Source organism: Arachis ipaensis, chromosome B10 (assembly GCF_059453495.1).
Source record: "Arachis ipaensis isolate K30076 ecotype BB chromosome B10, ASM5945349v1, whole genome shotgun sequence".
Classification (NCBI taxonomy): Eukaryota; Viridiplantae; Streptophyta; class Magnoliopsida; order Fabales; family Fabaceae; genus Arachis; species Arachis ipaensis.
Window position 1 is genome coordinate 119,082,846 of NC_142435.1, and position 15,290 is coordinate 119,098,135.

At 29.1% G+C, this 15,290-nt stretch overlaps 2 protein-coding genes across 2 annotated transcripts; both read right to left on the minus strand.

The window, feature by feature from the left end:
* Positions 1–120: 120 nt before the first annotated feature.
* On the minus strand, positions 121–3,271 carry LOC107623509 (nicotinate N-methyltransferase 1). Its single transcript, XM_016325814.3, has 4 exons — positions 2,760–3,271; positions 978–1,314; positions 697–761; positions 121–569 (listed from the first exon to the last, which is right to left on the minus strand). The coding sequence occupies exons 1-4, from the start codon at positions 3,138–3,140 to the stop codon at positions 270–272; spliced, it is 1,083 nt and encodes a 360-aa protein (XP_016181300.1). The 5' UTR covers positions 3,141–3,271; the 3' UTR covers positions 121–269.
* A 3,335-nt stretch (positions 3,272–6,606) lies between these two features.
* LOC107623407 (nicotinate N-methyltransferase 1) lies at positions 6,607–12,117 on the minus strand. The gene is made up of 4 exons (XM_016325645.3): positions 11,668–12,117; positions 10,509–10,845; positions 8,273–8,337; positions 6,607–7,073 (listed from the first exon to the last, which is right to left on the minus strand). The coding sequence occupies exons 1-4, from the start codon at positions 12,046–12,048 to the stop codon at positions 6,774–6,776; spliced, it is 1,083 nt and encodes a 360-aa protein (XP_016181131.2). The 5' UTR covers positions 12,049–12,117; the 3' UTR covers positions 6,607–6,773.
* Positions 12,118–15,290: the final 3,173 nt, after the last annotated feature.

Below are 15,290 nucleotides of genomic sequence, written 5' to 3' on the forward strand. Positions count from 1 at the left end.
ATGTAAAAAAACTTATATTGAAAAATTAAAATTTTTAAACTTTCAAAGTATATAATGTTCAAAAACTAGAATTTTTTTAAAAATACTAATCTCTTCACTAATATGCTTAAAACACTTAACTTGTTCATAAAAACCATTATTAGTACCCAGTAGAATGTTCTTAATTCAATTATTCATGCCCATTATTTATTAATTCACGATTCGCCAAGGACATGATTAACATGACACTACTACACATATAATACTAAAACATGATGTGAGCCTTTTGATCATTTCTGAAACTCAAGAACAGACATGAAAGGATCAACATAGAAGGCACGGCAAGAAGAGAACCCAGCAAAATTGGCAAGATCTTTGAATTGTTGTTCGGTTCTCTGCTTCCCCTTAGGATTGTACATTGTCATGTTGTACACGTCAGCACCAAGTAATGTCCTTGTTCTTTGACTTTCATCCGTTGACTCTGGCAGCACGGGCTCAACAACAATCAATTTCCCTCCATTTGGAAGTGCCTTGTAACAATTCTCAAACACCTTCTTGGTATCCTCGTCCGTCGATGTTGTAACTAGCCACTGAAACATTTGATGTATATGTATTGAAATTTTCCATGTTAACATCGAATTGTAACTATTTCAAGTTAAAATTGAATCTAGGAATATTTGTTTGTAATAAGACTGAAATTGAGAGAGTGAGAAAGACCTTTAAGAATATAGCATCTCCATTGGGAACAAATTCATGGGCGTCACCACCTACATGGATTATTCCTAAAATGCACAACGGGACACACATGTTAATTAACTAGTCACAACAATGTTTTTTTATTAATGTGTCAAATTTTTACAAATTTATTATCAAATTACCATTTTTTTTTAAAAAACTAATTATCCAAATGCCATTACTAGAACACAAACACCCCAATCCTATTTGAATATAGATTAAGCCATGTCCATAACTAAAAATGAAATAGGAAACAAGAGAACCTGGAAGAGGTGGTGCATGAGCAACGACATGGGGCAAATCGAAGTTGATGCCCTTACGGATATTAGGGTACCTTTGCATAATCATTTCTAAACAGTCACCATAGTTGCCACCAACATCAACCAATGATTCAACACCATTGAATCCATCATAGTTCTCTAGCATTTCCCTCATGAATGGTACGGACACACTACGCATAGCCTTGCCAAACAAGTTTATCATATTCGGCCTTTTTGAGTAGTAGCTCATCGCTCCGTCGCCGTTAGCCTTCTTGAACGGCACCGTTGTTGGATCCTCCACTGCCTCCGCCACGAATGGCCAAGTATTTATCAAAGCATCCTATAATGCCATGCATAATTGCATATTCCCAAAATGGTACATTTTTTTTTTATTAAATGTGGTTATAACAACATTAAGCGATATTATGTCGATGTAAAATTATATATGTGAAGGGGAAAAATTCCGAAAAAATAATGATACTTTTTGTTAGATTAATGTTAGAGAATCCCATTTTTTTAGTTATTCTTTTTAAAATTATTTTATTTATTTTAAATTTTAAATTATACTCTAAATCTTTTAAATAATAAAAAATTTTAAAATGAAGAAAAAACTAATATTAACCAACCAAAAATTACTTCTCATGTTTTTTAAATCAACTATGCTATGTGCACACTAAAATCAGCTATTAAAATCAGTTATCAGTATAAAATACATGTTGGAATACGAAAACACATTGAAAATAAATTAAACCACATATATATTTATACACAAATATATTAGTGACTAATTTTAGTGATTGATTTTGATATACAAATAATATTTTTAATTTTTTATTAACTCTTTAAATTTTGGTACAATAAGAATTTATTTTTTTCTGGCAGATATACATTAGTATTTCTTGATAAAATAACTAGACTTCTCTGTCAGGTACTAACTAGTGTCTATCAAGTAATAGTTAGTATATTAAAAAAATTTCACATAAAATGCTGCTAAAAATTTAAATATAACATTGTTTATTTTTATTTGATAAATTTAATCAAGGAAAATTAAAATGTCAGGTTATGCTTGTACTTCAACCAAAACGAAAATGTAATAATACTTTCATTTTTTTATTATTTTATTAAGTGATCAATATTTTTTACATTTATTTTATATTTAAGTTAATACTAACTAAATTCTCATATTTTCTCTTAAAGGTATTAAATCTCTAATAGTTTTTTTTAGTGCGTTAAAAATATCAAACCAATTTTTAAGAATTAAAACAAAATAAAACATGTCAAATATAAGTCAATAAATATTTTGTTTAGACTAATATTAGGTAATCAATTTTTTATCAATATTAAATAATTTTTTAAAATTATTTTATTTATTTTAAACTTAAATCTTAAATTATAAATTAATAATTTTAAATTCTATTTTTTTAAAATTAATTAATTATTAAAAAGAATTTCTTTTATTTTTTAAATATATAATGGAAGACAGAATGCAATGTGTGGATGATATTCAATCCTTTAGGATTTGTGGGGGATATACAATCAGACTACCATCATATCACACACACATACAGTATCACCATATCATAGATTATAAATTTGCCCGTGACTACCGACGTATAAACTTATAAATATCTTAATATTTTATATTTAAAAATCTAAAATATTTTAAAAAATTCAATTTCTTTTCGAAAAATCCCATCTAAACACGCCCTCAATGGCGGTAATCAAAAGCTTTAACATAAAAAATAAATTAATTAAGGGGCAAAAAAGACAATTTAGAAAACAAACCTCATGATGCTGGAGCATGTAATAGGCATAGGATAGACCTTCATCATCATCAACAAGGGTTTTACCAATGTCAGTTAGGGTATACTTCCTCTCACCATTTGGGTTGAGATGCTCAAAAAAGATGTTAAAGCTTGTGAGCAAGCGAAGCATGCGTTGAAGATTGTGTGGATCAGCGCTACCATGGGGATGCACACGTGTGATAATTTCCGAAGCGGAGAGAGGAGTGTTGGAACCTTGTTGCCAAATGGTTTGAGGGACTTTCAGTTTGATTATGGCTACCAGTGACATAGGAACACTAATCATGTGTGCCAATTCGAAAATTGCGAGCCTTTCTTTACTTTGAGACTCTGGTTTCGTAACACCACCATTTGGCAACTCCATTATTATTGATTTGAGGATTTCGTTTTCTTCCTCTTTTTCTCTCACTTTCTCTTTCCCCAAAATCCAAATGAATTTTATTATTTTGTGATATATATACTATTAAAGGAAAAAAACACACTTAGGCTAATGCTTTTTTATAGATTGAAAAATTGTTGTGGTTTTCTATACACATCACATCGACCGCTCACGCCCTGCATTGATTCGCGAAACATATTTTTTTTATTTTTATTTTTTAAATATAATTTTTATTTTAATTTTTTTATATCTTAAAAAATACGATTGCATTTTAAAAAAATAATTCGTTATTAAACGTTGAAAATAAAAATATATCTAATTAATTTATTTTTAAAATATATTTTTAATATTTTAAAATATAAAATTATATTTCAATTAAATATACAATTTTAGTTATTTAATATTTTTATTAAGATAGTAATTTATTTTTATACGTATCAAACATGAAATAAATTATTATCTTAACATAATTAATTGTATTCATATAGATGTATTAAGAGATAAGATTAGAAATATTAATAGTTATCCCTTTATTCATTATAACACATTTAATTCAATGAATACGTTCCGTTCTGTATCAAACAAAGAAATCAATAAATAGTCAAATACACTTGTTCAATTCTAAATTTTAAAACTAAATTGACTATATTTTTATGGGTTCTTTTCTCTCATTGCATTGTTTCTAACATTATTTACTGTACTTGATTTATTTAGCTGAATAATATCTATATTAAGAAATTATGTCATTTCTTTTTGAAATTAATTAATAAAATTTTATCTTTAAAAAAATTGATTATATTAAAAACAATTTCACTACGTTATTAACAAAGATTCTACCAATTTCTACCAATTCTTAGTTATAGTTGTGTTTAATAAAAGTGTCTTTATAGAAACCAAGTTGGGTTGGTCTAGTGGTTAGCTCACTAGTCCACTTAAGCAAGTGTTGGGGGTTCGAATCTCGCCTTGTGCATGCAGTAACCCATTAGCCAACGGCAAACCCTTAAATGGAGCTTAGTACCGCGACGGATTAGTCCTTGACCTGCCGGGTTGGAGCTTAGTACCGCGACGGATTAGTCCTTGACCTGCCGGGTTGGGGGATACCGTGGGAACCAAAAAAAGTGTCTTTGTATATGTGTTTAATAAAAATATTTTTTTTTATAGTTGTGTTTAATAGAAGTGTCTTTATAGATGTATCTCCTGGATGTATTTTCTTATACATATATTTAAAATATAATAATTAATTATTATTGACAATAAATTGACAGGTAGTATATTCGTATCCTGTACTTTTTCTATTAAAAATTTTATCTTTATTTTTTTAAAAAAATGTCTATATAAACTTGTTAGAAAATAGAAGACCTCGCAATAACATTTGGTGGGAGAAAACGGAGGAATTGGCACATTAAATAACTAATGGTAGAAGAAAAAAAAATCATGCATAAAAAGTTAGAAACTGATAGTAGAAGGAAGAGGAGAAAAAAAAAAGTCCAAGACTAAGAGAGATTCTAATGTTAAACTCAAAATCCAAAATCCTGTGTTTTGGATTAAAAATATTTTTAAAAGTGATAATTAAAAATTCTGAATACAAGAAAAATACGTTTTCAATTTTATTCTATATTTAAAAAAAATATTTTTAATAAAATATTTTTAAAATATTTAATCAATTATATTTTTATGTTTTATTTTTATTTTTATTAAAAATGAATATGAAAACGCCCAAACCAATCACTTTTTTTAATGCACATCATCGATTAATCTTTTTATATTAATATAATTTTTAATAAAAAGATATATAGGTTTAATTTGTTTGTTAGATATAGAAGCAAAAATTATAAAATATTTTAATAAAATGTATATGATATTTATTTAATTTTTTATTTTCTTTTCTAATATTAAGTTATTCATGTATTTGTTTTAGGGAATAATTTTGATGATTAAATTAATGTTTCATTTTCAATAAAAATTAACTAACGTTATATGTATTTAACATTAATATATATGTAAAATTAAACTCATGCTAAATATATTTTCAAATAATAAATAGTATCTGAGTATGATTTCTTTCCCAAACCAAAATCATTGAAATCAATAAATGGTTAACATTAAAATGAGACTTACCATTTTCGGGAATAGAATTTCTTGCATTAAATACTAAATGGTTAAATCCCATTATATATTCAATTTTTTGGTAATTTCTTTTTGGAAAAAATAGTTAAAGCCCAAACCAAAGGACCACGCAGCAAAGTGAAAAAAATAATCATTACAGTAGCATGCTGCACTCAGATTCAAGTCCCAACTTTAGCTGGATATAGTTTAAAAACTCATAGTCTAAATGGAATATAAATTATCAATTTAATCAAACATATAAAGTATCTAACCATTATCAATTATCATTTTTATTGAACCGAATTTTTCTCAATTATTGTGTCCACATCATCTTCCACTCCTTCAACCCACCAAAGATTATAAAATTAATACCAATCAATAATGTTGTTTTCTTCTTCCCACTTCAAGTAATCAAGTTCCCTCGCCACTAACAAACAAACCGCTTATCTTGTTTACACAATATATTTACAAATATGATACGTGATACACGTGTAATAATAAATGTGTCTTATCTTTTTATTGATAGTGTGAATAAAATTTATATAACCTTATTTCATTTATATTATAAACAAAATAACTAAAACAATATAAATCAGTAAAAATATTATAAATTATCTATTTTAATAAATAAAATATTATTTTAAAAAAATTCCTAGAATACTTTATAACAAGTTAAAATTAAAAAATAAAACAATATATTATAATAAGTGTCGTAGTTGAAGCATTTTTCATATAACAACAAAAAGGACCCTAGCAGTTCACCAAAAAAAAAGGACCCTAGCAAAAAAAATTTTGAGATTAAAGGGAAGGATTTAAAATTTAAGGTAGAGTAGTATTATTTTTGTATAAATGTTTGGGTTAAATTTTAATTTAATTTTTAATATTTTATTTTGTTCTAAAAAAATTTAAATAGGTTCAATGTGATTTTACTGTTAAATTTGATATTAATAATTAATGAAATGAGTAACGTAGACATTAATAAAGTCATTAATTAAATTATATCTTCTATAATGTGTTAAAAAAATATAACTAAAATTTTTGTGTAACACTTCTCCTTAATTTTTTTTATAAAATTTCATATTCTAACAATCAATCATCGTTTTAAAATCAAAGAAAATTTTTTTATATCAGTGATGTGATGGTTCGTAGATTGATTTTACTTATATACTGAAATCGAATGCTATTAGCTTTTCAATATGCGAATTGTTTGCATCAAATTTAATTGTGAGACAATATTGAACCCACTTAAAATTTTTTTGGGATTGAAATAGAACATTTAAAAGTTTTTGAAATTGAAATAGAATATTTAAAACGTTAGAGATTAAATTAGAATTCGTCCCAAAAGTTAGAGAACAAAATAATACTTTATTCTAAAATTTATTAGGAACAATCTCAAGAAGTGTATTCATAGTTACTGTTCCTAATAATAATTATTTGTGCCCATTATTTTTGATGATTCATCATAAGTAGGGACTTAATAACAACATGCATCACATACGTTACTTGAATGGATCATTTGTGAAATTCAAGCACAGCCATGTAAGGATCAATATAGAAAGCACGAAAGTGAGAAAATCCAGCAGAAGTAGCAAGCTCTTTGAATTGTTGTTCAGTCCTGTGCTTCCCCTTGGTTCTATACATTGTCATTATGAATATGTCACCAGCAAGCAATGCTCTTGTTCTCTGGCTGTCATCCGTCATCTCCGGCGCCACCGGCTCGCAAGCGATCACTTTTCCGTTCGCTGGAAGCGCCTTATAGCAATTCTGGAAAACTTTCTTGCATTCCTCATCTGTCCATGCTAACAGGACCCACTGCATGCTCATACGTGCATTACTGATTCATCAGTTGATGTATTCAAATAAATTTCTTATGTTAAACTTATTAGAGAAATTGCAAATTTTGTTATATAGATATAGAAGTTAGTTACAAAATTTCTGCCTTAATTCTTTAGTACTATTTGCATTGTTTATTAATGATTGGCCTCTGTATTCATCATTTGCTATAAGTTCTTTAAGAGATTACTTCCTCTAATTTATAACAAATTTATTTTTTTTATACATATTCGTATATTTAAATATAAATTAACCTAAAAATATATTTATGAACTAGGTAAAGTATAATTTAAATTATCAATCATTTAGACAGTAATAGTTTGAATTTTCTGAAAAAAATATAATTGTTTAGCACTTAAAACCAATCATTTTATAAAAATGATTTTGCTAGAGAACTAACCTTTTCTAATCAATAAACAGCCAACAAAATAATGAATAAACAAATATTAAAAAGGAGAAAAAGATAAATTTAAAAGAAAAGAATAACGTTGGTGGCTTATTGTTGGTTGAAAAAAAAAGTTAGTTTATAATCTCTTCCCCATATTTAAATGAAAACTAATTTCAAATTTTATTTAAGCTGATTATTAAAATGTTTCGATTTTACGTATGCTTTATTATCTAAAAAAAAATTATACTCCTCTTCTCTTGTGTTAATGATACTTTTTTTTTCTCTATTTATAAAATATATATTTTTTTGTGAGAATGAAATCATCTATTTTTAGTCCATTTGATCAAAATATTTTACAACAATGATTATAATAATTATATATATAAATTAGTAATGATTATTTTATTTTTTCAAATTATAATAGTAATAATAATAATAAATATTTCTTATGATTATAATAAATTTTATTTATTTTTAACATTTTATCACATAATATAAAATATTTTAACATCATTATAAAAATATTTAAATTTTTATATATTTCATAATTAATGATACAATATTAAAAATATATAAAATTCTTAAATTAACAATAAATATATATTCTATATTATTATAATTATTATTTAAATCAACCAAATAATTATCAACAATTTATTCATATAATTATAATAATTATTAAAGGATATGTATTTTGGTCAAGTAAATTATTTTAACCTTTCAAAAAGTAATATGTATTAATTATAAAAAGGGGAATTTCATTTTCTATTTTCTAAATTAAGAGGGACACCTTTATGAAGATGGCATCTCCACTAGGAACAGATTCAAACGCGTCGCCACCCACATGAGTTACACCTACAATATAGTATGAAAATTTTAAGAGTAAATTAATATCCCAAAAAGTAAAGCAAAGTGACATAAACCAATATAATTAGTAGGCAGGTACGTAATAATTAAGTGAAACTAAAACTTTCTACCACCACTTTAGAGTTTAAGTTCCACTTTAAACGTGCATAATGCATGTATAGGTAAAATTAATTAACTAAAAAATATATTTAAAGAAAAATTATAAATGACCAACATTTTTTTTTATTTTTACCTTATTTTTAAATCAATACTAAATACTAACCAACTTTCTCTTTTTTATACTAAAATGTCGGCACCTAAAATTTCTCATATTTAATTTGTAATTCACAACTTAAGGTACATGAGTCCATTTATCTTATGCATGGTTCTAAAAATTGGACCTAATTGACTGATTAGACCATTCCAACTGCAAATTGAACATTAGTACAGTTTGATTTATTGTAAAAATTTATCAATCTTAAAATCGCTTGTAAACTACTGAATCAGTCAATTTTTAGGTAGACAAATCGAACCAGGATTCGATCGATTCTCATGAAACGTCATCGTTAAAACCTGACCTCAATTCCTCATTTAAACCTGACCCTAATAATCTAGTACACTCTCCACTTCTCCAGCATTGTTATAGCTCTCTCCACTCCAGTTCAGAGTCCAGTCTCTCCCTTAACCCTCACTCAGACTCAGCTTCTCTCCACTCTCCTTCTCAGTGCCGCTCAGCCCTTCCACCGTTGCCATTCCTAGCTCACCCTTTTCCTCCCTTACGGTCACAGCGGCCGTTATTCATTGCTCATCGTCTATCGTCGCACTTCGAAGCCGTCGCCCGTCGTCCTCTTCGAAACTCGCCCATCGCTCGTAGTCGCACTTCCAAACCGTCGCCCATCGTCCTCCGCAGAACTCGTAGTCGCTGTCGTCCTCCGTGATGCAATCAGCACAGTAAATAGTTGCATTCCTCCACATCCTTTACCCAGCTCTCTAAAACTTTACTTCTAGAATGTAGATGTCTCAGATAAATTATTTGGTTTTATTTTTCTTATTTACATTTAGCTGTTGAATTTTTACTTTTTGTTTTTTAAACATAATTATTTGTTTTAATTTTTTTGGATTTGATTATTTGTTTTTAGTTCTGTTATTATTTTTTATTCTGATTTTTCGTTATAATTATTTGTTGTCGATTCTAATTTTTTGTTTTAAATTTGGGTTCTATGTTGAATTTTGTTTCTGAATCGATTTTTTATTCTAATATTTTGTTATGATTATTTTATTTTCTGTTATGCTTTTTTTTAGAATTTTTTATTTTAAATTGGTTTTTGAGAAATACTAGGGTCATTAATTTTGGTGTTTTATAATTATCAATTGGCCATCAATAATATTTTTAATGGTGTGAGATTACATCTATTTTAATAATTAAATACTAGTCAAAAACACAAAAGTTGTTGGCCTAAACTTTTCCTTGATTTTTTTAATTTTGAGTTTTGGTTATGAAGATTCTTTTGGATTCTGATAGCAAATATGTTCTTGTCATCTAGCAATAATGTTTAACACAAAAATGTTTAAAAAATATTATTATTCGCAAGATTGTAAGCTGTTCACTTAACTTTAGAATATTTTGGGTTCTCATTACAACAAATTTGTATTTATTTATATTTTATTTGTTATTCTATTAAGAAATAATTTTTTTTATTAAATCAACGGTTCAATCAGATATACCAATAAATTACTAAATCAGTAATTAAAATGATTCGATGACTAATCTGAAATTTTAATTTTATTCGAATGATAAACTTTTAAAAATTCTAACAAACATAGAAAATAATGACTTTTATACATAATAGAAATTAAATTAAGAGCAATGTTATATGACTAGTAAATATTATAATTTTTTACTGACACTTAATCAACAATAATTTGTATCTATATTTACAAATATTTTACACATAAGAAATATATAATTTATAATTATATTTATTAAAATTTTGTACACATAAATTAATATATTTTATACCCATAAATTAATATAATTTGTATTTACGTTTTTTAAAATTTACACGTATGAATTTATAAAATGACAATTTAGTATTTTTACACTAAATAGTGATGACAAAAAAATATTAAAAGTTGTTGACTTCTCTTAAATTAATTAGCACACATATATAAATATGCACCTGGAATCTGTGGTGCATTGGCCACCATATCTGGAAGATCAAAGTTGATGCCCTTACGCACATTTGGGTATTTTTCCATGATCGAGCGTAAAGAGATACCATTGTTGCCACCAACATCAACCAATGTGTCCACACCTTGGAAGCCATCATAGGAATCCAAGATGTCCTTCATTAAAGGTATGGACATTCCACATAAGGATTTAACAGCCAATTTCAATACATCTGGTCTCTTTGTATAATATGAAATTGCACCCTCTCCGTTTGCTTTCTTGAATGGCTCCACTGTTGGATCCTTCACTGTCTCCTCCATCAATGGCCATGCTCGCATCAATGCATCCTAGTTATTATGTAAATACAAAGTAAAATAATAAGTAGTTCTAGCTGGCCTCTTTATTTGGGTGTATATTATATTATTCACCATTTAACATAACATCAGCTAATACTATAAATAGTCTGTTATACATGGAGAGACTTAGAGCGTGTTTCGTTTGTGTTTTTATATTGTATTTTTATTTGTAATGTTTTTTATTTCAGAATTTATGAAGGAAAATGTAGGAGATGAAAATTAAATAAAAAATAAGATTTTATTATTTTAATTATTTTTTTATAAAATTTTAAAAATAAAAAATATTAAAAATAAAAATACAAATAAAATATACAATTAAATACCATTTATATAAGTTCTTAAATTTAAATTTGAATCAATACTAAAATTAATCCTTAAAAAATTTTAGATCAGATAAATACTTTAGTTCTTAATTAATAAATTTTTATTCTCTAAAAATTTTAAAAAATTATTTTTGTCTGACAGATTAGTTTTTTTATCATTTAAAAAAAAGTTTAATAATTGTCTTATAATAAAATTTATTAAAAAATTATTTGTTCTATACACATATTAAAAATTTGACTGAGAATGAAAGAAAAATCAATCTATCTATTGAGAATAATTTTTTAGAACTGATAGAGAAAAAAATTTGTTAAGAATAAAAATATTCGATGTAAAAATCCTTAGAACTAATGGTATTTACTCTTCAAATTTTAATGTGGTCAATATAAAAATTCGTATAATAATAATAATAATAATAATAATAATAATAATAATAATAATAATAATAAATTATGTGTTAATAAATAGGTGAGAAGTTAGAGAAAAACTAACCTGATGGTGCTGGAGCATGTAATATGCATAGGACAAACCTTCAGCATCATCAATGAGAGTTTTGCCAATATCAGTGAGTGAATACTTCCTTTCACCGCTGCTATTAAGGTGTTCCAGGAATATGTTATAGCTGGCCAGCAAGCGGAGAATGCGCTGAAGGTTCTCAGCGTCATAGGCGGCACCACCGCGGGCGAGAATTTGAGAGGCGGAGATGGGAGCGTTGGAACCGCCTTGCCATATGGCTTGGGGGACCTTGAGATTGATGACGGCGACGAGGGACATTGGGACACTCATCATGTGTGCAAGTTCCAGAATTGCAAGCCTCGCTTTGTTTTGAGACTCACAAGTGGTGGTAGTAATCCCATTCATCTTCATCTCCATTATTAGTACCTACTCCTCCTTTCTTCTTACACTCGTCTTTATTTTGTTGTGTGTAGTACCAAGATAACATTATCCACGTATTTATAGCTGCCGAGGATATAAATATGCTTTGTTCTATCACCTTTCATGAGTGAAGAAGAATTTGGGATAAATATGCTTTGTTCTATCACCTTTGATGTATCCGCCTTTAAGTTGAGCAATGCATGATGTATTATCTTCGAACAGGACAGTTGGAGCTATCTTATGATCAATCAGTCCACATGATGACAGGATATATTGGATCAAACTCCTCAGCCAAAAACACTCGCGACTTGCTTCATGAATTGCTAGTATTTCGGCATGATTAGAGGATGTTGCAGCAATCGTCTGTTTCGTGGACCTCCATGATATAGCTGTTCCACCATATATGAACAAGTATCCTGTTTGAGATCTCCCTTTATGTGGATCAGACAAGTATCTGGCATCTGCATAGCCAACTAGTTGTGACTTGGATCCATATGGATAAAACAATCCCATATCAACCGTTCCATGAAGATATCGAAAGATTTGCTTGATTCCACTCCAATGTCTTCTGGTTGGAGAGGAACTATACCTTGCTAGTAAATTCACAGCAAATGATATATCGGGTCTTGTATTATTAGCAAGATACATTAGTACTCCAATGGCACTCAGATATGGTACTTCAGGACCAAGTATATCTTCATTTCCTTCTTTAGGACGGAATTGATCCTTCTCCACATCCAAAGATCTTACGATCATTGGGGTACTCAAGGGATGTGACTTATCCATATAAAATCTTTTCAAGATCTTTTCTGTGTATGTTGTTTGATGAATAAAAATCCCACTTTTTATATGCTCGATCTGCAGGCCGAGACAAAACTTAGTCTTTCCAAGATCTTTCATCTCAAACTCTTCTTTTAGAGTTTTTATAATTGTTGGAATCTCTTCAGGAGTCCCAATAATATTTAAATCATCAACGTACACAGAAATTATAATGAACCCAGATGTAGTTTTCTTTATGAAAACACATGGGCAGATATCATCATTCTTGAATCCGTTTTTGGCCAGATACTCTGTAAGACGATTATACCACATTCGTCCGGATTGCTTTAGACCATATAAAGATCTTTGCAATTTGACTGAGTATAACCCTTGCGAATATTCATTGGATGGTTTAGATATCTTTAGTCCTTCAGGGACTTTCATATAGATATCCCAATCTAATGAGCCATATAAATAGGCTGTTACCACATCCATTAAGTGCATATGTAGTTTATGATATGCGGATAAACTGACCAAATAACGCAATGTTATCGCATCCACTACAGGGGAATACATTTCTTCATAATCTATACCAGGCCTTTGTGAGAAACCTTGTGCCACAAGTCGGACTTTATAGCGTATAACTTCATTTTTCTCACTTCGTTTTCTCACAAATACCCATTTGTATCCAACAGGTTTTACATCTGCAGGTGTACGGACTACAGGTCTAAAGACTTCACGTTTTGCAAGTGAGTCTAACTCAGCCTTCATGACTTCTTTCCATTTTGGCCAATCATTCCTTAGTCGACATTCTTCGACTGATCTTGACTCAAGATCCTTGCTTTCATGCACGATATTTAATGCCACGTTATATGCAAATATTTCATTGACAATTGTCTTATTTCGGTTCCATTTCTTTCCTGTAAAGACATAATTTATCGAGATCTCGTCATTTTCAAAATTTTCAGGTACCTGAACGTCTTCTGGCATTATATCAGAATTTTGGACAACTGCAGGTGTCTTTACTATGTCTTTTTCAACAGGAATATTTACCTCTTTTCTCTTTTGAGGATTTTTATCTTTGGAACCGACAGGCCTGCCACGCTTCTGGCGTAAATTTGCTTCAGTGGCTATTTGTCCTACTGGGATATCAATTCGAATTGGGGCATTTTCTGCCCTTCCACGCTTCTGGCGTGATTTTGCTTCAGTGGCTACTTGTCCTACTGGGACATCAATTCGAATTGGGGCATTTTCCGCTGGTATATAAGATTTGGTTATCCTCTTTGTATCAGAAAATGCATCAGGCAATTCATCTGCTATTCTTTGCAAATGTATAATCTTTTGAACTTCTAGTTCACATTGCCCTGATCGAGGATCTAAATGCATCAATGATGATGCATTCCAATTAAGTTCCTTTTTAGGAAGCTTATTCTCTCCCCCTAATGTTGGAAAATTTGATTCATCAAAATGACAATCCGCAAACCGAACTTTAAATACATCTCCCGTTTGTATTTCAAGATACCTCACTATAGAGGGAGAATCATATCCAACATATATCCCCAATTTTTTTTGGGGTCCCATTTTGGTGCGATTTGGTGGTACAATGGGAACATATATCGCACACCCAAATATTCTTAAATGGGAAACATTTGGCTGCTGGCCAAAAGCTAATTGCATAGGAGAGAACTTATGGTAACTCGTTGGCCTCAAACGAATAAGTGCTGCGGCATGTAAAATAGCATGCCCCCAAACCGAGGTTGGGAGATTTGTTCTCGTAAGCAAGGGTCTAGCAATCAATTGGAGGCGTTTAATAAGTGATTCTGCTAACCCATTTTGTGTGTGAACATAAGCTACTGGGTGTTCAACACTTATTCCATTAGCCATACAATAAGCATCAAATGCTTGGGAAGTAAATTCACCAGCATTATCAAGACGAATTGCTTTGATTGGATTTTCTGGAAATTGTGCTTTTAATCGAATAATTTGAACCAGTAATCTCGCAAACGCCAAGTTGCGAGAAGATAATAAGCACACATATGACCATCTCAAAGATGCGTCTATCAGGACCATAAAATATCTAAAAGATCCACATGATGGATGAATAGGTCCACATATATCACCTTGAATCCTTCTTAGGAATTCAGGGAACTCAAATCCAATCTTTACTGGTGATGGCCTTAAAATTAACTTCCCTTGAGAACATGTAGCACAACAAAATTTACTAGATTTAAGAATCTTCTGGTTCTTTAGTGAATGTCCATGAGAGTTTTTAATAATTCTCCTCATCATGGTTCTTCCCGGATGGCCCAATCTATCATGCCAAGTTATGAATTCATTTGGGCTAGTAAACTTCTGGTTTACAATGACATGTGATTCAATTGCACTAATCTTGGTATAATACAATCCAGATGAAAGTGAGGGTAATTTTTCTAATATAACTTTCTTATTTGAATCATGAGTTGTGATACATAAATACTCAT